Source organism: Haliotis asinina, chromosome 1 (genome assembly GCF_037392515.1).
Source record: "Haliotis asinina isolate JCU_RB_2024 chromosome 1, JCU_Hal_asi_v2, whole genome shotgun sequence".
Classification (NCBI taxonomy): Eukaryota; Metazoa; Mollusca; class Gastropoda; order Lepetellida; family Haliotidae; genus Haliotis; species Haliotis asinina.
In genome coordinates this window covers 91376279-91402474 of record NC_090280.1, presented here as the reverse complement: position 1 = coordinate 91402474, position 26196 = coordinate 91376279, and the positions used below count along the sequence as shown (strand labels likewise).

The window sequence follows — 26196 nt, the reverse complement described above, 5'->3', positions numbered from 1 at the left end:
ATAAATGATACAATTTGTGCATTACCATACTGCATACTGACGTTAGACAATCCCAGCACTTGTGGTCTTCTTTTGAAGTGTGGTGAATATTATGTAACTGTGAAATTAACACCTGTAAGCGTAATTCTGGTCGGTCTTTGAATGTCTTGACTTCATCATTTACTAAAGCTCCACTTCTCTTACAGTGCAGTATTTCGGCTCCGTCACAATGTTCCTCGCTATAGCCATTCTCCTCGCAGCTGGTGTGTACGGGTAAGTGGTTAATAAGGATTTTTGCCAAATGTTATGTCACTGCAGAACATTATTTCTTGGCTAGCTTGTTTGTTACTAACTTTTACTACCTTGAGTAATTGTCTGGTAATAGGAAAGGTATGCACAGGGCTCTTCGTATTCGTATGTAATGTTGCAAGGTATCCATGGAGCATTGATACAATTGCGAGTAATAGAAAAAGACATGCATGAAGCACTGTTCTGGTTGTGTGTAGTAGAGCGAGACATGCATGAAGCACTGTTCTGGTTGTGTGTAGTAGAGCGAGACATGCATGAAGCACTGTTCTGGTTGTGTGTAGTAGAGCGAGACATGCATGAAGCACTGTTCTGGTTGTGTGTAGTAGAGCGAGACATGCATGAAGCACTGTTCTGGTTGTGTGTAGTAGAGCGAGACATGCATGAAGCACTGTTCTAGTTGTGTGTAGTAGAGCGAGACATGCATGAAGCACTGTTCTAGTTGTGTGTAGTAGAGCGAGACATGCATGAAGCACTGTTCTGGTTGTGTGTAGTAGAGCGAGACATGCATGAAGCACTGTTCTAGTTGTGTGTAGTAGAGCGAGACATGCATGAAGCACTGTTCTAGTTGTGTGTAGTAGAGCGAGACATGCATGAAGCACTGTTCTAGTTGTGTGTAGTAGAGCGAGACATGCATGAAGCACTGTTCTGGTTGTGTGTAGTAGAGCGAGACATGCATGAAGCACTGTTCTAGTTGTGTGTAGTAGAGCGAGACATGCATGAAGCACTGTTCTAGTTGTGTGTAGTAGAGCGAGACATGCATGAAGCACTGTTCTAGTTGTGTGTAGTAGAGCGAGACATGCATGAAGCACTGTTCTAGTTGTGTGTAGTAGAGCGAGACATGCATGAAGCACTGTTCTAGTTGTGTGTAATTTAGCAGCCATGCATGGAACATTGTGATATTAGGGGGTTCTTTTTCAAGGCATAAATTAAGTTTTGTTTCACGGGACTATATTGTTTGGTGTTATATCAAGTTTATATAGAGAGCATCATGGTGTAAGTCTCTAATGAGAAATGTCCATTTATATCGACAAGAACATTATTTTAATTGCTAATCTCTTCAGTCAAGATCCACAGCACTGTATCCACAACAACGTTGACAGCATAGCAGCTGACAAGGTCATCGAGAAGGTCGTTGCTGACGCGGACGTTAACGGCGACCATGAACTCTCACCCCTTGAGGTCATCATTGAGTTTATTGGAAAATTTGATACAAACGGTAAATATATACACTGAAGAAATTGAAGACTTGAAGAATCTTCAGACTTTTGTCTTTTGTACATATATTGTCTATATGAAAATATCAAATACAAGAACGACCTCCTTTTGTTTAAAAATATTGAAATCGCCCGTCGTTTTAACCAGTAAACTTAGCACTCAGAATAAAGAAACTGCAGTTAGCGTTGCTGAGTTACGACCCTTGGGCATGCCAGGAATTACTGTTCCCCCGGTTTCTGTTTCTACGTTTCTCAGCACAGTTCCAATGTTCATGGATTTCACCAAAGTTGCTAATCTCAGAGAACGTTGCCTTCCTTTCCACCACACCACTCCCAAACACACCCACACCCACACCCACACCCACACCCACACCCACACCCACGCCCACGCCCACGCCCACGCCCACGCCCACGCCCACGCCCACGCCCACACCCACACCCACACCCACACCCACACCCACACCCACACCCACACCCACACCCATCTGTATGCTTTACCACTTCTCACTTTGTCCTCCAGGGGATACTATGATCCCCAGGGACGAGTTTGTTGCAAAATGGCACGAGTTATACCGAGATGTTCCGGAATTTGCCAACTACATCTTCACGCACCTAGACCAGACGAACGATGGTTTCCTCGGACTGTTTGACTTCGTTCCTCTCCAAGCCATCATGGACATCGACCGTGAGTTGCTCTAGCAAGGCTATGTTGTATGAAGCTGTAATTACTTTTGCTGTTGGAGTCTGAAAAGGCTAAAACAGCTAATTTTAGTAAAATCTGACGTCATCTTATCGCCTTGTTTCTTGTTTCAACATTAGGGTTTATCTATGGGTTTTCTGTAATATTTGGGTTGCATCAAGTCAGCCAAGTCAGCCAGGCAAACATGGGCCGTTGAAGACCAACCTAACCCAGATTAATCTTCACGGTGTCGTTTCTATGACAGCCATCTTCTTCCATGTACCTGTGTCCTGGTAATCACATTTGTGTCTATGAATGCTTTTGGGTGTTGTTGTCGTTGGAGGTGTTGGTGTTGCTACTGTTATTGTTGTGCGTCTACTGCGGCTGATGGCGTTGTTGATGTCGTTGTCAACCAACTCTTGCTCCTTTTCAGATGACGGCAGAGTATCAGACATTGAGTTCACTATATACATGACTCACGTAAGTATCAAACAGCGCCCCAAAACAGCGCTCAGGTCGTTTCAGACGCTGTTTAGAGTTAGTTCGCTTTGGTACACCAGGAACCTAAGATCCTGGGTTCTTGTATGTATGTTTTGTCTACAGTACTCTGTGGCAGATCCAGTGTGCTAGAAAACTTGCGTGGCAATAATGCAAGACGGGCCCAGGACAGAAAAATCTATAACGCTAAATAAACGACTTCCAAAGAGATTCCATTGTCACGTATAGGTTACTTTTGAATTTAGATCTTCCTACCTTGGTCGATGGTCGATGGTCGATGGTATTGGTCGATGACTTCCTTTAAAGATACAAATAATATGACACACGGTCTCATATGGTTCAGTGTGTTTCTGACCACGGGGAATAATGTTGTAATGCCCTAGTGGGGGAGTGAATTTAGTTTTACATTGCACGCAGCAATACTGGCGGCGGGTTTTAAATAATGAAGTCTGGACGAGACAATCCAGTGATCAACATCGTGAGCATTGACCTACGGGATTGGGGTAGGGGATGATACGTGTCGTGTCAGTGAGCCTGGCCCTCCGATCCCATTATAGGCCTCTCACAACAAGCATTGGTTACTGAAGATCTCTTCTAACCCGGGTTTGTAATGCCATAACCCAACATGACCAAAATTTGCAACGTTTGTATTTGCGACGTGTTGTTATTTCAGCTCTATCAAGACTGTGTGCCATACAAGAATCAAAACAGTGCGTGAGCATCCTGCGACGCCATTTCCGATAGCAAGATAGCAGATAGCAAGATAGCAGTTTCGTATTTATGCCTTAGTACTTCTGACAGAATATGGAAATAAAACATCAGCCCTAAGATATATGTGACTTTCTCATTTCTCTGCTGTAATTCACCCGCCGTGATGTTGTAATATTCTGTAATATTCTATTGTTATTTATTTTTTTATGTACACTGATTGGTGGATGCTTCCGGTCAAGCTGCATGAAAGTTCTCTTGCCTCAAACACCAGGTATATATTATATAAATATATATTTAGCGTGATAATTCAGTGTCACTTTCAAACTTATACCCTTTTCACACCTGAGACGGAATGAGTCGATTGCTGTCGGAATGAGATTCCTGGAATTTCGAACTGCATTCTACAGCCTCTTACTGCATACCGAATGGAGTCCCACTATTCGAGTCAGTACTTGTAAGATGCCCGAATGTTTTGAACATAATCAAAACTTTCGAGACACACTCGAAGTGGGAAAATATCGAACAGCATTTGAAGTTCATTCTGACTGAATTTTAAGTACTAGTATTGTTACGGTTAAGAATGTACCGTGACAACAATGTAAGAAATTCCCTAGTGAACCAGCAAAACAGAACAAAGACAAGTCATAAACGTTCAAAATTATGTTATTATGCAATGAGAGCAAGGTATACAAAGTCACAAGTCAATATAACAATGCAGATTTCAGGTACAATTCAAGAGACACAAAATCTAAGTCAATGGGTCACAAAATACAATATAGCAAACTCACCAATGTCTTGGTGTGAGAGAGAATCAAGTATGGCAGAATGTCAACACAGCGATCGGTTCGACAGCAGATAATGTAGGTCAGGCGTTGACGGGTTTTGATGATCAAGCGTTGGCATAGTTCAGCTAGCTAAACGTCGTGTTCCTGCCAAGGCATACACCGACGTTAAGCGTCCCAACCCTATTTTATGAGGAGCACTTTCCCGGCGATTTTTACTGGGAAGGTTTTTGACTGCAGAGACACTGAAAAACGAAGCATCGCATGTATATTTGTACACGGATAGAAAGATCTATCCTTTAGGTACAAAATCCGATTACTGTCTTACCTTGAAAAAATTTATTTAAAATTCAACACAATTATATTCATCACCACCCCGTATTTTCCACAGTCGGATGCGGCCATTTTGCCTAGTGACGTCACAGGGTCGTGTGTACCAGTTGCAAACGAAAGAAAGCAGTTTTTGAATACTAACAATAAATGCACAAACTGGTTTGGTATCGGAGGGGAGTCGATTTTGTACAGGCTTCAAATGGGCTAAGTTGAAATATCAACCTCCCTTTTGATGATTAATAATTAAATAATAACAAAATACCAATGTTGGCATTTTATATTTTCCTTTTTGACTGTGTAAAGATATTATTTAATACTGTTAAAACAACATCCTACTGTCTCACCACCGTTTCCTTCCCTTTTTCCACATTGACTTAATTTTGTTGTAGCTGTTTTGATGAAGTGGTTTTGGTAAGTATACTTTCTCTTGTTACCTGTAACTTTTTCAGAATATTTAAGATGTTGCTACATTCCAAGTTGGCTTACACAGTGCACACACTCTTTTAAAAGACAATTCAGTCCACATGTAATGAAAATACATTTCAAAACTTCTTGAGAAAGAATAATTCCACAGACATAGCATCAACATGATTGAATAACACAACCTATTCATGATGTGGGATAAGTGAGGGGAAAAGCTTTAATCTGACCTCTCCAAATGGCCATTAATATGTCCAGCACTGGTGTTGTACGAAAGATATTAAACCTACAGAATTCCACTTAAATGTCTACTCCACATCTATACTTAGAAAGAATTAATGGTTATGAACCTAACAAACGATGAAATTGATATTAATCTCATTTTACATGGCAATGCAGGTCACTTAATTACTGAAAATCAGCATGTTTTCAAATGTGTACATATCTGTACCTTTCAAACAAAACGCTTTCTTAGCTAACATCTGTTGTACATGTCCTATCCTCTGTCTCTTGCGTATGTTGTAAGATGAATTTGCAATTATCGGGAGAAGGCTTTTCTAAGTTGGATAACTTGTGCCCAATCCTTTTCTTAATGAATAAAATATGTTAAAATCAAATCAACGATGATATTTGCTCTTTATGTAAAACTGACCAGGAACACTTGTGAATGTGAATGTGAATATGTAAAACAATTTTGGGAGTGTCTGCATGCCCACATTAATATAGAAATAACTTTGGATACAAATGCAGTTCCTTTTGGCTATCCAGGCCAACATCTCTGGGCCATAGTTTTCCACTACCCGTCGGCTGATCCTGTTGCTGTACATTCTCTGGAGAGTCCTAGGACTTTACAGTTTCATCAAGAAGATCATAACTCCAAAGGCGTCACCTCCCAGAATAAAGACATACGCTCGTGATCTATGGATCTGGGGAACGGATCAGAAAACCCTAAGCTCATGTCCTCAAGACAACCCATGAGCTCGAACTCGTTGAAAATCTGAGTATCAGTCTTACTTTCATAAGCACCATTGTCCACTCACAGGAATGTGTAATGTGTCCACCTACAAAGGTCATGAGGACTACAGAGAAGAAGCCCTTGTGGTCATGGTACAATGAACCGCTCTTGTTTACAATCTAAAGCTCCTATGGCATGAGGAATATTCCACCTGTTTCTGAATACCTCTTCAGTGGGTGCTCATGTTTCAGGAGTGGCAGGACAGATGATAACCTCATCCTTGTGTTCCTCCACAGTGGCCTTACATACTTCTGGGATGATCTGGCTGATCGTGTTCCTTGTCACGTGGAAGCTGTACTTTTGGTACCTATCACCTGGTCCAGGAACCTCAACGTGATGGCTAGTTTCAAGCCTGGAGGTAGCGCCTTTCTTCTGTATGTATTCTGCTTCTGCTCAAACATGACAGGATCCTTCTAGTTGAAAAAAGACTACGTGTCCTGAACTCTGAGTTCTTTCACTAGTCTTGGATAATATCCATACAACCTCCTCCTTTCCTCTGTCAGCCATGGTCTGCTCTGGAATCTCCTGGGTCATCACCTGTTTCTTGTACGGGTCTCTTCCACATCTCATCAATCAGCTCTTCCTGGAGGACAGCAATCTGGAGCAACGTAACATGGTCCAAGGGATCCATATAGTATAGGTGCTGGGCTGAGACTGATGAATAGTTCAGATCAACAGGTTTTTATACAACATTGTGGAACAGTCCGGTAGCATTCGTGATGCATTTCAGACATTCATGTTACATATAGGTGAAGCTACATTCTGTTTTAATTCCTTAACATTCTATCCATATTAAGGAGTCATTTCAAGAGGGTTCTTAATGCATTCGATGTAAACTCTTACAGCATTCGAAGTACTGTCCAGCTGAAATGCGAGTGTTATTCACGCAGCAATCGAACCGGACTCATACGGCATCGAAATTCATTTTAAGTATTGTTAGTTTTTTGTAAGGGCGTTCAAAACATTCCTACTGTATTCCGATTTATTCGAGCTGCATTCGTGAACGTGTACATTCGGAATGAGCAAGAATCGTTCGAGCGTTATATGTATTCCAACTTTATTTTATTTTCTTATTCTCTCCGGCATGCGGTTCGAATTTTGGAAATATATTTCTTTTTTCTGGCTGATTCTCCTTGATTCCTGTCAATTCGAAATAAGTCTGAAGGAGCCTTTAGCGCTCAAACTCATCCATGTAGGACTAGTTTAGTTTCAGTAAGAAGCCAACTGAATCGAGGCACTGGATTGCAGTCGTCTGTCTCCTCTGCCGCTGATTTTTCAGTCTTTGGAGTCTGTTCTCTGAGTCTCGGTAGGTGGACACGCTTCTAGGCTGATTTGGGCAACCGACAAGAAGCACCTGGGGTTCATCTTTCTGTCTTAGGACAAAGTCATCTTTCCTAAGCCAAGCCATGACATAAGGACATTTGACCACTGCATTATGCCATACATACGAGGAAAACAATACTAGTTTAACTTAATAACGCATTTGTTTATATTTCACCTCTTACAATTAACCGCTGCCATTACTCCCAATATGCTAAACTTGTCCTTTTTTACCTAACTACAATATACCCTTACTTCTCTCTTCTTCTACCCTTCCGTGATTGTGATATTAAGCACGTAGTTCTTCTCCGAGAGCTGGTGGGCTGTGCCCATTACATGCCTAATTAATCTCTAATTAATCCATGTAGTCCAAATGGGATGTAGCTCAAATGGGATGTAGTTCTTATGGGAGTAAACCTTCCACCTCACCTTTCATGGATACAATGATATATACTGAAGAAGCAAAAATCATGTTATTACTTCATAAAGCGAGTTGCTAGTGTATAAATCTTGTGTGTGGGCGCAGTGAGAGTGAACTAAAACAGGATTAAAGTGCGCTTGGTTCACTTCCCACAGTCAGCAGTAGCACGGTGGGGTATGTAATTTGGATATCACAGGGTTCAGACACCTACAGTGAAGTTTTGTAGCGCGTGCGCCTTTCTCGCAACAGCAAGGCAACGTTGTCTCATTTACTGCTCAACACCAGTGAATACAACACTAGGCAATTTGCGACAATGTTGCACCAACATGACGACCAGCTCTTGAATATTCTAGGATTGACGAAGGCACGAAGACTTCTTCCAAGAGCATCCCATACGTGTTCTGATCGGCCCATTATATGGATTTGGGGGCACGCTGATGGACAGTGGGGACACGGTTTCGTATGTTCGGGGCAGTTACGTGACCTATAAACAGCACGTTACTGCTTAACGTTGTTGTCGTAAAATGATTACGCAAATAAAGAAGAATAAATTGATTGTCCTTGGCACGTGACGACACAATGGGCAGTCCCAACATGTGACGACACAATGGGCAGTCCCGACATGTGACGATCAGTTGTCGTACCGTCTCATGCACACGTGTCCTCGGGTTGTGCATTGTCCGTCTACTGTGTCTCCTAGCACGTGTATACCCACAGTAGACCGACCAGTTTGGAGCATGACAATTGCATGTTCATGTTAACATTTGTAAGGCAAGGCATGAGGATTGTTTATCTCTCAAGGATTGTTAAAGAGTGTTTATTTCCTAATCAGCAGCAAATGCTGCACACCTTTCGATAGGCACATGCAGTCGTGGTCACGTGATACAAAAGATCGTGCTGCATGCACCATGCGTGGTTTATCACAGTTTCTTCTTTTGTTCAGTATAATTTGCACTGCTATGCCAAAAGGGATGTTTCTGCTGATAATTGAATTGGATTATTCTCTAGCGATCTGTAGCCAGTTTTTTTAATATATTGTATTTGTCATTTTCTGGTTTAATATTTAATATGCCCTTAAACTACTGTAGTGATACTCTAGATAATTATGTAATAATCCGGTTGTTTTACTGTCCTCAAACGAAAGGATTTGATATTGTTGAAATATATTTGTCACTTATGTTTATTTATCTCCCTACACGATATTTGTGAAATACTGCGGATGTCACTCACGCACATACCGCTATGTAGGTAGGTAGGTAGGTACGTACGTACGTATGAGGTGCCTAACGTGATCGGGTGGTCAGACTCGTTGACTTGGTTAACACATGTCATCTCAATTGCGTAGGTCGATGCTCATGCTGCTGACCACTGGATTGTATGGTCCAAACTTGATTATTTACAGACCGCAGCTACATAGCTAAAATTCTGCTGAGCGCGACTTTAAACAACATCCAAACTGAAAGAATCAGAGGTGTGACATATCTTACTACGAGACTATCGTACTGCCACGCTGTTGGATACTTTACTCTCTACTTTACCCAGAAATGGTTCTTATTATTTGTCAGCTTTTTTATTATGGCAAAACTAAATTCGGAGTGCTTGGTGGTGATCAAGGAGTGACGAGTGGAGATCAAGGAGTGCTTGGTGGTGATAAGTGATTTTTGAGTAGTCTTCAGATGGATTTAATGAAAATACAATATTACAAAGTTACATGTATACTAGCGTTGGGGTAGCCTTGTTGTTAAATCGCTCTCTCGTCTTTCCGGAGACCTGGTTCTGCTCCCCACATGGATATGTGTTAGCCCACTCCTGATATATTCCGCCGTGATATTACTGGAATATTGCTAAAACGGTGTAAATCTAAATTTGTCTCACTCACTCTTGACATATGTAGTCAAAACTGTCGCGTACTTCCATGAAGTAAGAATGGTCACAACGTTTACCTACAAAAATCACTGGACATCCGTGGATATATACTGGACAAATATACGGGCCCGGAGATGGCTTGCAGGGGCAATCCAGGCAGGAAAGCCTCTTCCACACGTAGGACAGAAGTTGGTTGGGATTCTGGCTGCTCTGGCCTTTATATATATAAACACACACACACACACTGACAGAATATCAATCATAAAAAATTCCAGTATCCCTGACATATTTTGTCCTTGTCCAGAGTACAAACGTCATATCAGACAGACAAGAATAAGTCACGATAAAAGATAACAGGTGGAAAAGCTGAATGGTTTCCTGAAAATGGGCGAAAGAATTCGGACAACACGTGTCACAGGACAATAAGACCACACCTCTGACGCCTCCATAATCAAACCAGCAATATGACCGTACCACGTCCCACGTCCAAATACACATTGAACCAGAATTTAGATCCAGATTATAGATGAAGCTCTGGCGATAGCCTTGTTTAGATAAGATAGCTGAGATTTGTTCCATACGATTATTGTCTGTGAAGCACCAGTCACCAAAAATGTATCTCGGGCAATTAACTACTTTAACTTGTACTATTTTTGTGTGACCTCACCTTTGCATGTGTTTGTAATTGGTGCAAACCACGTACCAGGAAGCTCTCATATTCTCTCGGACTCCTACAATCATCATTTTGTACGGTTTTGTCGCTGTATTTCTCAACCTTCATCAGCAAATAATTCCACTCAGTCACAAATTTCCGACAAAACTTTTTATATAAACTCTCAATCTCTGCTTGTAAACTTAGTACCCTTGTTGGATTTCATGACGTAGATTTGAGTGTGTGAGTGAGTGAGTGAATGGTGAGTGAATGGTGAGTGATTTATGTGGCACCTGACATTTTGCATGGGAAGGTATCAGATGGTGTAAGACCCAGTTTATCAAGGTCAGGTGTGGTAATTAACACCGAGGCCACCACGTCACAACAGGCGGACCGGTTACGTATGGTTTCAAGCTGGTAATTTTTATGTTGCAAGTAAAAATATGATGAACAGAAAATCACAAGAAAGATTCGATTGGCATCACGTGAAAAGAATTCTCAAGCATGTGATTATTTCGCACTTGAAGGTAAAACATAAGCTCTTAAATATGATAATCCACACCGTCGATGGCTTATGATATATTCTTTAAAAATCTGACGTTAAGATGTCTCCAAGGCGATGTACCGTGCGTCAACTGACGTCATAGACTGTTTTTCTGTTCACACATCACATATGTGACATAACAGACAACATAAAGACACATACACGTAGGAATTGACAGACAAATGAAGTATGTGTTTACCACTTGCACTTCTTATATGTACATTAATAGCTCTTAAAAGATGATTATGGCGTGAAATAAATGTGCACGAGTTTCATTTTTATAAAAAGACGGCTTGAAACTAACACTGACAACCAACTCTATGACAGAAAACGATTGACAAAATTAACAATGTCCTACAGTGATATATTAACCTTCTAGAAGCCGTCAAAATTAACAATGTCCTACAGTGATATATTAACTTCTAGAAGCCGTCAAAATTAACAATGTCCTACAGTGATATATTAACCCTCTAGAAGCCGTCAAAATTAACAATGTCCTACAGTGATATATTAACCCTCTAGAAGCCGTCAAAATTAACAATGTCCTACAGTGATATATTAACCCTCTAGAAGCCGTCAAAATTAACAATGTCCTACAGTGATATATTAACCCTCTAGAAGCCGTCAAAATTAACAATGTCCTACAGTGATATATTAACTTCTAGAAGCCGTCAAAATTAACAATGTCCTACAGTGATATATTAACCCTCTAGAAGCCATCAGTGTGCGAAATAGCCTCTAGTCCGCTAGCCTGTGGTTAGCAGAAATCCAGTCGGGCCAGTAAATCTCATCAATGATTGGTCCGACATCCTGGCAAACTTTCATAAGATCATTTTGTACATGTCACCCTCTACGGCTTGTAAATCGGCGATGCTTTGGGGATTTTGGGTGTGGGGTGTGGGGTGTGGGGTGTGGGGTGTGGGGTGTGGGGTGTGGGGTGTGGATGTAAACTCCACCAAAACTACACTCATCACTGTTTGACAATATCTGTAAATGATGTGTTCATATCACTAACGGTATAACCCAACATTGGTGTGACTTCATATTCCACCTTGCATATTCGGCAATCAGAACCCAGTTCGGTACAGAATACAAAAGTTAACGCTCCATATATAGTGTGCATGTGACATAGCCTTTCCTAAGCAAAATCGAACTATTAAAAAAATAAATAAATAAAACAAACTGAAAAAGAGTTTTTCTGCCTACCGTGACGTGTCAGTTCTGTTCCATAGTTGTTTGAAACGTTCTATACAGTAAAAGTCTTTTGTTCGATATGTTACATTGTTTTAGATTGTTTATTTGAGCCGAATGTTTGTTAAAAGTCACGTGTTCGTGAAAGAATTATGTTTTCCATAGCAGAATGGTCGTTATATCTAACTATTCGTTGAAGCCGTGTCTTATTAACGGAGAACATTAAACAGGCGGTTTAAATATAATCATATCAGTTGTGTTCGACTGGAAATTGTTTAATAAAACACACTGTTCGTTATAACCATATGGTCGTAATACCCGTTTGTTTGGAAATACCGACGGTTCGTTTTATCCGATCGTTCGCTATAAATGGGAGTTTGTTATAGTCGGTGGTTTCTGACATGATTACAGATGACCATCCTTCGAAACAACAACACGGTTGACATTAGAATGGCTTTCTCTCTTGTTCTTCTCGAATATATTGTAGATTACTGTTAGAGTGACACACATATCATCCCATCCCTGAAGCCGCGAGACCACGACAGGTGCGCAGATATTTTAACAAGATAAACTTTCCGAGCCCACATTTGACGTCTTGAGCAAATCCAGGTAGGCTGCTGTTTGATTACTGAAATAACCTTCAAAGCAGTTTCATTACCTCGATAGATACAATTATTTAACATTGCTACATTGTACATGATACTTTCTGTGAGGATAGATAGAGTGCGAAATGGACCTAAAACCACTATTTAGGAAATTAGGAATACTGGTTTTTGAAAAGTTGTATCAATGGCGTTTTCAACTATATTTCAATTCTGTCTGAACGAAAATTCTAAATGGGCGTGTCACTGGCATCGATATGGTACCCGTGAAGATCCAGGTCAGAACTGGTCTTCAACAACCAATGCTTTCTTAAGAGGAGATTAACGGGATTGGGTGGACAGGGATGGGATGTGATAATGATTGGCGAGGTGGGGGGAGGAAGGCGGGGGAGGTCTCATCCATTTAATTTTGTACATTTGAAGTATGAAACTTATGTTTAAAATTATGAGAAAGAGGTTCATTGATATCGTACATGAAATGCGGTAAATTAAATCGGGGGTGCACAATGTTATGATTACCATCCAATTAAGTTTACCAATCCATTTCTATTGTGTATTGGCCTACTTTCCTTACACCTTTCCTTGAATTTTACACTTTAATCAAAACGCATCAGAGTAGATCATAATCGCAAACGACCTTGACCTTGATCTTCCAGCATCATGTTCCTGTTCGGTGTCCTCCTCCTCGCAGCATCAGCCTACGGGTGAGTGGCCTTGACCTGTTGTCATATTGAACGTAAAGCGGGATGACGTTACACACTGAGGCGACTAACAATATATTCTATCCAGATAACTTTCAGAGTCAGAAAAAGAAAACAGTATTTTCTTTACTATGAAACCACAAAGTTTGTTAATCCCCGTGGCGATTCCTGGTTCGATTTGGTGCAGAGCAACCCATGCTTGTTGAAGAAGGCTAGTCAGTGCGCCTGTTGGTCAGTTTAGTGATATCGAACAGAACGTGGCCTGATAACGACGTGACCATGCTGTGGTAACGGTATGGCCGACACTTGACATTATCCTCCTGTATCAATAGGCAAGGCTCAATCCAGCACTGCATCCACACAAACGCCGAGATGTTGACGGCAGACAACGTCATCGAAATGGTCATGGTGGATATGGACACTAACAATGACCGCTACATCTCCGACTTGGAGCTGCTCATTGAGTTTGTCGGACGGTTCGACACTAACGGTAACGTGAGATGCTGTTGTGGCTCCTACAAGAGATGTGCGATGGTGTGCGGAGTTTTTATGATCCATCAGCCCATGCTGCGGTAGCTGAAAAATGCTGCATGGAGCTTGCATGTGTTGTGCATCAAAGATGGCTGGTGGAATGGTGTGTGGAGCTCACGCGGTCAATCATGATAATTGCACGACAAAAAATAATGTGAAGCTTACAAAATTAGTCAGAATATGTTGTCGTATGCAGGTACCTAAAAGAGTGATGTGTAGAGCTTACAAAACGTTGAGCATGGCACAAAACTGTTGCACTTGAGTGTCACTGTGTGTGGTGTTTTCTGATCAATCGGATGATCAAAGTTGAAAAAAATCAAGCTCCATTCCTCATCCAGTTTCATTCAGATTGCCATGGTAATACTTTTGCTCATCCATTATTCGTCCCCCAAAACATGATAATCTTATCTCCATGGTAACGCTCTCCCTAACAGGTGACAGTATGATCACGCGGGAGGAGTTCATCCCTAAGTGGCATGAGTATTACAAGGACGTCCCTGAATTCGCCGAATACCTCTTCGACCACTTTGATCGCACCAACGACGGCTTCTTGGGACTGTACGACGTTCCCGGTCTCAAGGCGTTGGTGGATCTGGACAGTAAGTCATTATATTGATACCACTAAGAACTCTGAAGGAATGTGTGGATGGGTGCCCCTACAGTGATATTATTGAATACTGCTGACAGCGGTTTCACCGACACACCCACTCTTGAAATAAACTGTCAAAAATGGCAATGGAATAGGTTGACGTGCCTTGTTCGTACTGAGCCGAGATCTGAAATCTGATATACGATGTATAATCGTGATGCTCATCTCATGTGTAGGTGAGGGACGGTGTGGTAGTCTAGTGGTTGAAGCGTTCGCTCATCATGCCGAAGACCGGGGTTCGATTCCCATATGGATACAATATGTGAAGCCATTACTGGTACCTCCCCCTCCCCCCGCCGTTATATTACTGGGATATTTCTAAAATGCGGCGTAAAACGTATATCGTTCACTCAGAGCTGTTTCTAACACTCACACGTGTTTTCTTTCAGCTGATGGCCGAGTATCTGATGTGGAATTCACCATCTTCATGACACATGTGAGTCAACTCGACACAACGTCTTCTCTGACTGGTCTGCTGTGACGCACTGGTGTCATTCTCTATAAATGATGCATTGATGTTTTCTGTATGCATTGTCGTGTAATGCACTGAAGTTATATGTGTGCATGCTATGTCCATTGAACTGGTATTTTACACTACTGGCGGTGGGGTAGCCTAGTGGTTAAAGTGTTCATGCGTCACTCGGAAGACCTGGTTTTATTCCCCACATGCGTACAATGTGTGAGACCCATTTCTGGTGTTACAGTGCTATAGCTGAAACTTTGATAAAAGCGGTGTTTTGAGTTTACATGTGAGGAACTAGTGTTGTCTGGCTGTTGTTATTGTGTTATTCATCTCCATGGTAGTGTTTATAATACCTTTTTGTTCTTGCAGCTGTACCAAGACTGCGTCCCTCACTCACACAAGACCCCAACCGCCTGATTTCACCACGGACAACAATACTGCTGAAGCTAATAAATCAAACTAGAGTTGTGTACTTGTCGCTCAATTGTTAATCTTGTGTTTGGGTAGCCCCGTGGTGAATATGTTCACTCGTTACGCAAGGTGTCTGGGTTCATTTCTCCAGACGTTTTTTTTTTTTTAGTTCCTATCACCACAATGACATAGTATTGTTAAAACAACCCACTCACTCACTCAGATTCCCTCCCCCAGCCACCTCATGAACACACCCACCCACCCACTCGTTCAGTCATTCATTCACTCACTGCGCTAGTTGTGAAAGAGGATATGATCGCGTTGACTTGGATGTCATCATATTCCAGTCGCACTGTTTCCTGTTCGTGATATCTATCACTGGTTTGTCTGGTCCAAGCTTTATTATTTACAGTGCTGAAGGAAAAGGGAACTAAAGTTACTGTCCATCTGAGAAACTGAATTCACATCAGTAAAATTTCCATTTCACGCCATCAGCCAATCTTTATTCAGAACTGAAGGTCAGAGGCCCCTAGTACAAGTATATACACAGTTCAAAAGCAGAATGGATTTCTATTCAAAGCAGCATGATAGATAAAAGCAATATTTTCAATAAACATTTGATTTGAAGTTGATAGTAAATGGATAAATTTATGCTTTGACGGTTGTTTCGTAAAAGAATTTGGTACATATTTGCTTCTAATATTTCTATAATAATCCCAAATTAGAAGAACATGGTATTTCTTCCAGGACATTCATTTTACAATATTTTCACACAGTAGATTTCTTACGAAACTTTCCCTTACAACAGCTTAAGTCATGATAAATGGAACGGAACTGTGACATGGCTATTCTTACTGCCTTAAGATTGATATAGCGTTCAGATAGATCACACATGAGATTTTCTTTAAACAGGGAATAAGTAAATGTACAGGATCTATTTTGGAGTTTTGCATACCACTCCCGTATAAAGCAATATTAACATCTTCTTAAAAGTAAATTTAAGAAATGGTGTCTATTTCCAACACCCTGCCATATCGACGCGTAGCCAAGTCCAAATCTAAAAAGAACTGTTAAGGACCAAACTTTATGGATGAGCAACTTCTTTAATCAGGCAAAACGACAATTTGATACAGCTTCTTGAATAAGGCCTGCTACTTGCCTGACAACGATACAAGAAACTGTACCGAAACGTCGCTCCGCCTGATTAGAGAAGTTGCTCATCCATAAAGCGTTGTCCTCATCTGATTCACCAACTTCTAAACATGCCTCTCAAAGAAGTGAAAGAGAACTGTTTTTGCACTTAAACCTATTTCGCTCGACGCTTGCGTTTGATTCTAGATTACATAACATTTTGTAGGCGTCAGATGGGTGCTTGAAGAGGGCGTGGAGAGGAGCCAGCTTTAACCAGTAAGCAATGCAACGTTTAAGAGTGTCCACATGGACAGGGTACCTAGCAGTTTCTCAAAGTACAATTGAATTTTCTGTAGACATTTGCAAACCAAGGAATCGTTTACATGCATAAAATAATACCCTTTCCAAGCAATCAAGTTTGTGAAAGCCCCTTCATTCTGACCCATGTAATGATATGGGTATTGTCTTGCAGTCCAACATTTTGAACTAATATCATATGACAAGTATTTAAAGCTACAAAGACATGTTTGAATAGACACAAAGCTTTCTTTGCCTTAACTGAAATGTTTTCGGAGAGGAACCAATTTGGAGTTCTTTTAAATGATACGCCAAGATACTGGTAGAATGGAACAACTTCAAGCGTAGTTAAATTACTGATGTCCATTTTTCTGATTTTGACAGTTAGCATCCGGGTGGAACTCTTTCCTTTACTTTAATGTTATTTTCAATTCTGCGTGCACGAGATGTACTTACTTTAGCTTTCGCCAAAATGACTGGGGCTTACGAATTGAGTCCGAGAGATCACTGATAATTTAGTTTTCAAACTTACGTCTTGCATCTCTACACGCAGTTTTGTAGATATTCCTTGATAAATATATCAATCTCGAAATGGGGTGTCCTTATGCTTTCTAAATCTATTGAAGTAATGACACCGCTGATGTTGAAGCGCTAGGCATGTTTTATTATACAAATCTGGGTTTTGCTCGGGAGATGAATTGGCTCGCTTCCTGCTCTCCGCTGACTTGACTATTACATCACTGAACTTTTGTATGCCATGCTCACAATCAGGACGCATTACATCTGCAGCATTCCCCAACTCGCTTGGCAAGTTTCCAGATGTACTTAGGCGTATTTAAAGGCGCTTCATTTGTAGCCAGTTGATTGCCTTGCATCGACAATAGAGAAAATGACACGACAATATCAAATCTTAATATTTGATAAAACCCGATGACATAGTCAATCACACGGTACCCTACGTGACTTAAAAACGTATAATCACCTTTACCATTATCTGTAGCAGATCTACCATTTACAATGTGGATATTACGCAGAAGACACATTTCTAGGAGACATTTTCCAAAGGTGTTGATGAGTATCGCAAGATATTCGTGTTGATAAGATCAATCGTTCAAAAAGTCATTCAAATCATCACAGTCATCCCATATGTATAATCATCTTCAATAAAATCTGCTTGTTGCTCTTAACCTGGGAGACTATATACTGAGAGTGAGGAAACTCCTCGAAACGCCTCTCAACGTATGCCTCAGCTCGTCACGTGACGTAGATTATCCCTGCTTTAACAGTGTCAAATAGAGCAAACATTGCATTTTCTCCTTTTATATGTACATTTCCATAGAGTGATGTACACAAAATGAATCCAACATATACGACTCCACTTGATCGTTTGCAACACCTCCACACACCAAGTTTGATATGTTTCCATGACAGTTTGCCAGTTACAGTAGGTCTGTTTAAAGTGGGATGAAAACCAGCAATCGCACTTGTCTCTCTCTGTAATTGCTGAGTTTGGGCTTGGGTGACGGAAAGTGAGTTTAGTTTTCCCCCGCATTCAGCAACAGTCCAAGTATATGGTGGCTGTCTGTAAATAATCAAGTCTGAACCATACAATCCAGTGATCAAGGTCGTGGATGAAGCAACGTTGGTCGTTAAAGCCCTTTTGACAACTGTTAAGAGATGATTTGCACCAAACCAATAAACAGCTTAGTCAAGCTTACCTCCATCCTCCCGTAAACCATGAACATCCGGGTTAGAATTGGTATTCAGGCAACCAATGCTTGTCGCAAGAGGCAACGAACAAGATCGGATGGACAGGCTAGCTCAGTTGGTTGATGTGTCATATCCCAATTGCATAGAGACCCTTGAAGATCTGAGCAGGGATAATCTACAATATATAGTCTCCCTGATCTGAGTTAGAATCGATCTTCAGTAACACATGCTTGTCGTAAGAGGTGACTAACGGGATCGGGTGGTCAGGCTCGCTCAATTGGTTGACTTATCATATTACAATTGCATAGAGACCCTTGAAGATCTGAGTTACAATCGATCTTCAATAACACATGCTTTTTGTAAGAGCTGACTAATCTCGTGGTCAGGCTCGTGGCTTGGTTTACACATCTAATCGTATCCCAATTGTGTAGATCCATGCTCATGCCGCTGAGCAGGGTATTGTCTGGTCCATACTCAATTATTTACAAACACCCACCATATAGTTAATATTGCGGAGTGCAACTTTATACAACAAACAGACCAAAGACTTCCAGAGAAACCTGGCCAAAACTGCGCTGCTATGGTGGCCAAGATCCTTCCATCAAACAACTGTGCAAGTACTTACGTATATACCTGAGGTCAACTGCCTCTTTAAAGTCTTCTCCACCTTTTCCACCTCGGCTCTTACCACAGAGAGGTTACAGAATATCAGTCCTCACTGGCTGACAACAGAAACAGGCTTCACACCATTCTACCCGGGCCATGAACAACTGATCCCGAACAGGACACTGATAAGTGGTAGCCAAGGATTGGTGACGTCACGGCTTCGAACTGATTAGGAATCATCAACATTGGCCCTTCATAGCACCAGGCCTTTGACACAATCCATATTTATGGTTCATAATAGTACATAATCGATATAAGTGTAAATATTGTTAATAAGGGGACAATACATTGGCTATGATATTTTTTTAATTGACATTGTTATACACACCAATATCGAATGCTAGTAAATATGAAATCTGATTCACTTAGGAAATGATATTCTGCAATATATTTGCAAGGAAACCATATCATCAGCCAGGCGACAAAGGCAGTCTTACTGAGTGATATACTAACAACAAACTTCAATGATTTATTGGACTTTGCTGTTATGGTAAAATATAAACAAAGAGTATGCGTGCTGCAGTCAAAAATATCAGTCTGAATCATAAGTTGCAGCCAAGCCCTGACTCTGGACCAAGTATCTTGATGAGGGACTGTATCTCCTTGAAGTTAGGATGTTCCTTGTCTCCAACCAGCTGCAGCAGTACAGCCTCGCTTGTTGTCACAATTGCACCACTTTGTCGGAATCGCTGTTCAAACAAATGTGTCACATTAATGATTTCTTATCATAGACTATATTCAAATAGTGTTATTGTACTGATCGCTACAGTGAGTAGTATAGAGAGCTAGAGCGACTGAGGCCTTTCAGTATTGAAACAAGAGTCATCAGAAGATGACATATCCTCCCAGCCCCCAAATATTTGAAAGGACAAATCATCTGACAGTTACTTGATGTTTTTTTAGACTAAGTTTGAATTGTTTCTGTGGAATTCATGAAAAATATAAATGTTATATATCTGTAATCAACAAAAGTCACCATTTCAAGATCTGTCTCATATATCTGCCATGATCTGTTGAAAGATATGAAATGGTTTTCGGGTTGTGCTCCGGAAACAAAGCCCATCCCTCCACTTTGAAACTAAGTCTGAAAGTGTCCATGGAACCGAGAAAATAATTATATCACAAAAATCTGTACATAGCAAAAGGCACCACTTGGGGTCTGCCACATATATCTACCAAGTTTTACTGACAGATATTAAGAAGTTTTTGAGTTCTACTCCAGAAACGAAACCCACCCCACCATTAGACTAACACCAAAATGTTCCATGAAAAAACAAAAAAAATAAAAATGCCAAAACTCTGTGAACAGCAAAAGGCACAACTATAGGTTGAGATTATTATATCTATCAAGTTGGGTCTAAAAATATTGAATGGTTTCTGAGTTATGCTCCAGAAACAAAATGATTACAGACGCACGGATAGACAGACAGATGGACGAGGACGCACCATCGCTGCGTGGATGGTGAGTGGCTGACAGAGTTTAGCCACACCTCACTTCAGCAATATTCCAGCAACAACAACAGAAATGGGCTTCACACACTGTACCCATGTGGAATCAAACCTGGGTCTTAGGCATGATGACTGAGCACAATAACCACATGGCTACCCCATCAGCCCCAAGCTAGGGAGTAATACTGTATTCCACATATTCCTCCATATTTTCCATGTTAATTATCATTCAAAGAAACAAATCAAAAGACTGTCTTACGATTTTATTAAATTATTGAAACGAATTTTGACATCTTGTGACAGATCATTCTTCTATATCCCTAACAAATTCCTACAAGTCGAAGAACATGTTGGACGACAGCTACTCAATGGCTTACTAAATGAACAAAATTAACCCTGTTTCACTGAAAATGTGAATGGAATTATGATCTTACAATTTCAGAAACTAGTAACATAACATCCAGCAGGGTACAACAACAGAGTTTGACATTTTTCACTTACCTCCAGTGCGAAGAGTCTGTTCATCTGAGACCGAGATGAACATGCGTCAGCGATAACATGGACCTCATAGTCCTTTTTCAGAAGGTCAATGACTGTCTGCTGGATGCACACATGAGTCTGAAAGGCCATTATAAATGATTAACTGGTCAGTCATCACATGCAGCATATTCCTTTTAAGGAGGTCAAACAATATCCAGGAATATCATATACTGTACATTCAGAACCATCCTTCAGCCAGTACCTTATTTACATCTCGTTAAATCTGCTAAACTGCACTGTGCTGTAACTAAATTTCACCGATTTTAATATCCAAGCGTATAGACGAAGTGTTCTGTTGGTTCCGAAAGAATTAACAAGCGAAATCTGTCCCTTCTCTTACGATGGTTTTGAAGACAAATATTATATTCATTTGTCCTCTGTACCAAAACATCAGAGAGAAGGATATACCACCCTATTGCTCTACACACCATAACAGACTTAAATTTACACAACTGATGTCAGGCCTACATTAATCTGTATTGTTTAATACTGCTATCTATCTGACCAAAATATTTACTCTTCGAAACTATGAACAGGTGCTCATATCATGGTTTTCCCATACTAAGCATGTCATTATACTAAAGGCCTTGACGGCCATCATCTAAGTAAATAAAGAGTCGGAGTCTGAGAAACACAGTATAGTCTTCATACATTGTACATTTGTGGGAATCAAACCTGGGAGTTAGGTGGATGAGGGAATACCTTAAGCACTAGGCTACCTCATCACCTCTCAACACACCAATGGGATGTTTGGTTTTTGAGTCTTGATGCCAAAAAAGATGACATGTTTGACGGTTTAGATTGCTGCTTTCTCAAAGTAATGATGACAAGATGTTTGACATTTCAGAGCGACTTAGGTCAACACACCTGTGGGACATGTTTGATGTTTGAGTTATACAGCCTCTACCACAATGCCAAACAGGATACATGTTTGTTGTTTCAGACTGAACCTAAATTAATGCCGACATTAATGACAACACGTTTGTTGTTTCAACCTGCTCCTGCCTTAGTGTCAAACAGCACGACATGTTTGTTGTTTCAGACTGCACCTACCTCAATACCAAACAGGATGACATGTTCATTGTTTCAATCTGCACCTACCTTAGTGTCAAACAGGACGACATGTTCGTTGTTTCAAACTGCACCTACCTCAATACCAAACAGGACGACATGTTTGATGTTTGGGAGTGACTGCAACTTCTGTTCTACCTCTGGCACCAACATGGTGAACCTGGTCTTAGGGAAAACATCAACGGCATGGGCAACGTCCAGTTCCGAGACTGTCGCACCTAGGCCTTTTGGGTACTGAAGAAAATCCATTACAAAAGCTGATGGAAACATAACTTTATTTCAACTGCATTTTATTTGAGACTTTTGTTTTAACTCCTATTCAGCACTCATCTCTTAATTTCAAAGATGGACGTGTTTTAGACTGATATATTCACATCAACACAGATAACATAATGGATAAGTTACAGATGTTTTACAATACTATCTCTTGTTACTGGATGCTGTCACATAACAGAATGAAATTTGTGCTGAATTTAAAAATGGTATATCTTGACACATATCATGATGCAGCAATATTCAAAGTGAAACATTGAATATCGTGGTCCATTTGAGGTATCATATCAAGATATACTATGATTTAAAACTTTGTATCAATTAACTGTATCGGTGGTCCATGGATTGATGCATATTGATGAACAATCACTAACAGAAACACAAAATTATAAACTTTATTTTATCTGCAATTTATTTTGAACTATTGTTTTAACTAATAATCAGCATAGCTTAATTTCAAATGTGGATTTGTTTTAGACTGCTTGTGCTATATTCACAACAACAGACATAAAATAATGGATGAGTTATTGACATTTTACAACACCATCTCAGTGCAAGTTAAAATCTATGCAAAATATGTTGAATGGAACTGCATAAGATGTCACATATTTGTTTAATGACACTCAGTAATATTCCAGCTATACGGCAGCTGTCGATAAATAATGAGAGTAATCAACAGCATGAGTATAGATCTATGCAACCGCGATGCCATTAAAAAATGTGTCAACCAAGTCAGCGAGTCTGATCACCCAATTAGTTGCCTCTTACAACAAGCATGGGTTGATGAAGACCAGTTCTAACCATATTTTCCTGGGTCGTAAGATGTGGCAGAATCTTCTGAAATGTTTTACATCATTCATCTGAAGCCTGTATAATGTGATGCATGCTTCTTCTCCATCCAGTCTAGTTGGCCATTTGTTTTTTAAAACTCATTCTCGAGAAAAACAAACATTTGTTTCTAATCAAAAAATGATTTCAGCCAGTAATTCTCTGCAGCACTTGCGTTGTCAGATTCTTCTGACTGAGCTCTGTTCTTTAGGTTTGAGAATTGCATCATGTATGATCAACAGGTATGACATCATCAAACTTGGAAGCTTTTTCAAACATGATTTTAAAACACCCAGAACTGTAATCATACTGACACTTTGAACATTGAGCATGCTGATATAGTTCACCAGTACCTGAGACTATTTGGTCTGGTATACAATTGTACGTGTTACAATTCTACACAAAAAATGACTAATATGTGTTTCAATCTTATGATACTATATCTGAATTTACAAGATGGTTTACCTGTTCAGTCACAATCAGAGGAATATTGAGAATCTTTGATGCCGTCACCTGAGAAAGAACAGTGAAACTATAAAGTCTAAAGGGCATTAAAAGTAAAATGAATGCTAGGTACCAGAAAACTATATATACAGCATTTCCTCCAATAAGTGCCAGTCTCCAATAAAGAAGTAAAGTAACTGTTCAAGAAAAAGGAACCTGGTCTCCAGAAAGTGCCTTTTTTCTAATAAGCAGCAACTGTGCACATGTGTACAATGGAGTTTTAAAATAAAATACCAATGGAGAATCTGTATGAATTTAAGTTGAAACTTTAAGAGCTGGGAGTGAGTTTAGTTTAAGGCTGCACCCAACAATATTCCAACTGTATGGGGTGGTCTGTAAATAATCGAGTCTGGACCCGACAATTCAGTGATCAACAGCATGAGCATTGATGGGCGCAATTGGGAACCAATGAAATGTGTCAACCAAGTCAGCAAGCCTGACCACCCGATCCCATTAGTCACCTCTTACAAAAAGCACAATCACCTTTTAAAGCAAGTATGGATTGCTGAAGGTCTATTTTACCCTGGACCTTCACATGTCTTAAGAGCTGGTCTCCAATAAGTACAATCAGTCTTCTATTAAGTGCCACGTTTGAGAGTTTGCTGAATTAATAAGCACTCTGGCACTTATTAGAGGAAAGATGGCACCAGTGAAACATCAAAAGCAGCCTCCCCTGTGTCTGTTAACTACAGTCCGGACCCCGACAATCCGATTCCCACGATATCCAAACAATAACTAGCTGTAACCAATCTTGTTTACTATGTAAACTCATTACCTGTTGATTCAGTAATCCGGTGCTTCACTCTCTGTATCCAGACATTAATTAGCGGTAACAGATTAGCAAATTACACATAGTTTTGCCTCATTAATCCGGCGGTATATCAAAAAGGTTCGGATAATCCCCTCACACCGTAAGCCCCATTCAGTGGTAATTGTTAATGACACTTCCGAGAACATGTTGTTAGTTTGTGATTTTGATCAATTAGTAGGTCTCACTTTTGGTTAGTTTGAGTAATGCCCGTCATGCTTACTTGCTGTATAAAACACCAATCGTGTCAAAATAAGATCAGCTGCGCATGGCACTTGTCAGTCATAATGGCAAGTCCCTCCCACAAGCGTAAAAAATGTGAAATTACTGCTGCACAAAAAAGAGAAATTTGTAGATACAAAGAGAAAAACCCTAAAGCCAGTTTCGACCTTATGTGGAAACAATTTGGTCAAGAATTCGGACAATTTGGTAACAAAATGGACATTCATGAAAGCATGGATGACATCGGACATGTTTTGTGTTTGGCTACGATCATTTGACAGCATAGCCGTTTTACAGACAAATGCGATCACATGGTAGACACGTGATCTTACCTTGTCACAATGCTGCCAATAACAAGTGTGCCAATGTCAAACTGACCAGCATGAAAGTTGATTTCTTGCCCCCAAACACGACATCACACATTCAGCCAGTGGATGCTGGCATCATAAGAACTTTCAATGAATATTCAAGTTGTTATGTCTACAAATTGTAATAAAGTCTTTTGAAACGTGTATACGTTCATATGTTTTTGTACTGCCATGTCAAAGGGAAGTAACTCTACTGTAGTTGTGTTCATAAAAGTTAATGTTTCAGTAGTCCGTACATTTCACTATGCGAACGTTTTTGATGAAAAACAGAAGTGTCCAAATTAACACGGCCTGACTGTATCTGTACTAATTACTCGTCACTGCTTTCCAGCTGCTCACTGCCATTTCCAGTCACAGTCAATTAACTATTGGCTTCCATTGTTAAGTGGCCACCTTTGTTATGTTAGTAAAAGTGATTCACATGTACATATACATAGTTATCTGACACCTAGCTTTCATTCATCAGAATATAGATGTATAGGTGTATTCCAAAATGTCATGATTCTCATATTACACCACTTGACATGCATAAACTTCCCCCTTTAACACAAGTACAGAATTATTGGTTATTATTAATATTAACCTAACATATTTGAATAAAAAACATGTTTAAATGACCAAAATCTTGCTCGATGGCTATGATTCCAATACAGTAACGCATACTACCGTAGTCGTGTTAATTCAGCAGCACTAGCAGTTCTCCCCAGTACCTGGGTACTGTTAGACGTACCAGTCTCTGTGCGATCTGCAATATATCAGCAAAATGCTGGATCGCTGGACGAAACTTTTCTTGCATGTCACAGCAGAAGAATACTGTCTGGTCCAGTCTGAGGTCACCCAGCCTCTTTTCGCTCATCTTGAAAACCTGTCGCTATAAATAAGATCACGAATGCCCTAAGTTCATCAGCGTCGATGCTGAGGTTGGACTTCGGCAGGTGCGTGAACCTAATATTGTGAGAAATCATTGCTGTGGATTTTAGTTCTATTAAGCATGGTCCCCTTTTAATTGCAAGAACAAGCTACTACCAACTGTAATCA

At 40.3% G+C, this 26196-nt stretch overlaps 3 protein-coding genes across 4 annotated transcripts; 2 read left to right on the top strand and 1 right to left on the bottom strand.

The window, feature by feature from the left end:
- Window positions 1–3511, top strand: LOC137284231 (uncharacterized). Of its 2 annotated transcripts, none has more exons than XM_067815967.1 (6): window positions 1–82; window positions 186–252; window positions 1350–1504; window positions 2023–2187; window positions 2615–2661; window positions 3353–3511. In XM_067815967.1, the coding sequence occupies exons 2-6, from the start codon at window positions 209–211 to the stop codon at window positions 3395–3397; spliced, it is 456 nt and encodes a 151-aa protein (XP_067672068.1). In that variant the 5' UTR covers window positions 1–82; window positions 186–208; the 3' UTR covers window positions 3398–3511. The 2 variants fall into 2 exon arrangements, with proteins under 2 accessions (XP_067672068.1, XP_067672075.1); XM_067815974.1 differs by having other exon boundaries at window positions 19–114.
- Window positions 3512–12438: 8927 nt separating this feature from the next.
- Window positions 12439–15360, top strand: LOC137284221 (uncharacterized). The gene is made up of 6 exons (XM_067815955.1): window positions 12439–12543; window positions 13193–13240; window positions 13570–13727; window positions 14203–14367; window positions 14807–14853; window positions 15250–15360. The coding sequence occupies exons 2-6, from the start codon at window positions 13197–13199 to the stop codon at window positions 15295–15297; spliced, it is 462 nt and encodes a 153-aa protein (XP_067672056.1). The 5' UTR covers window positions 12439–12543; window positions 13193–13196; the 3' UTR covers window positions 15298–15360.
- A 4023-nt stretch (window positions 15361–19383) lies between these two features.
- On the bottom strand, window positions 19384–26124 carry LOC137284211 (isochorismatase domain-containing protein 1-like). The gene is made up of 5 exons (XM_067815944.1): window positions 25889–26124; window positions 23722–23769; window positions 22234–22389; window positions 21046–21162; window positions 19384–19784 (listed from the first exon to the last, which is right to left on the bottom strand). Exons 1-5 carry the CDS (start codon window positions 26012–26014, stop codon window positions 19638–19640), a joined length of 594 nt encoding a protein of 197 aa, XP_067672045.1. The 5' UTR covers window positions 26015–26124; the 3' UTR covers window positions 19384–19637.
- Window positions 26125–26196: the final 72 nt, after the last annotated feature.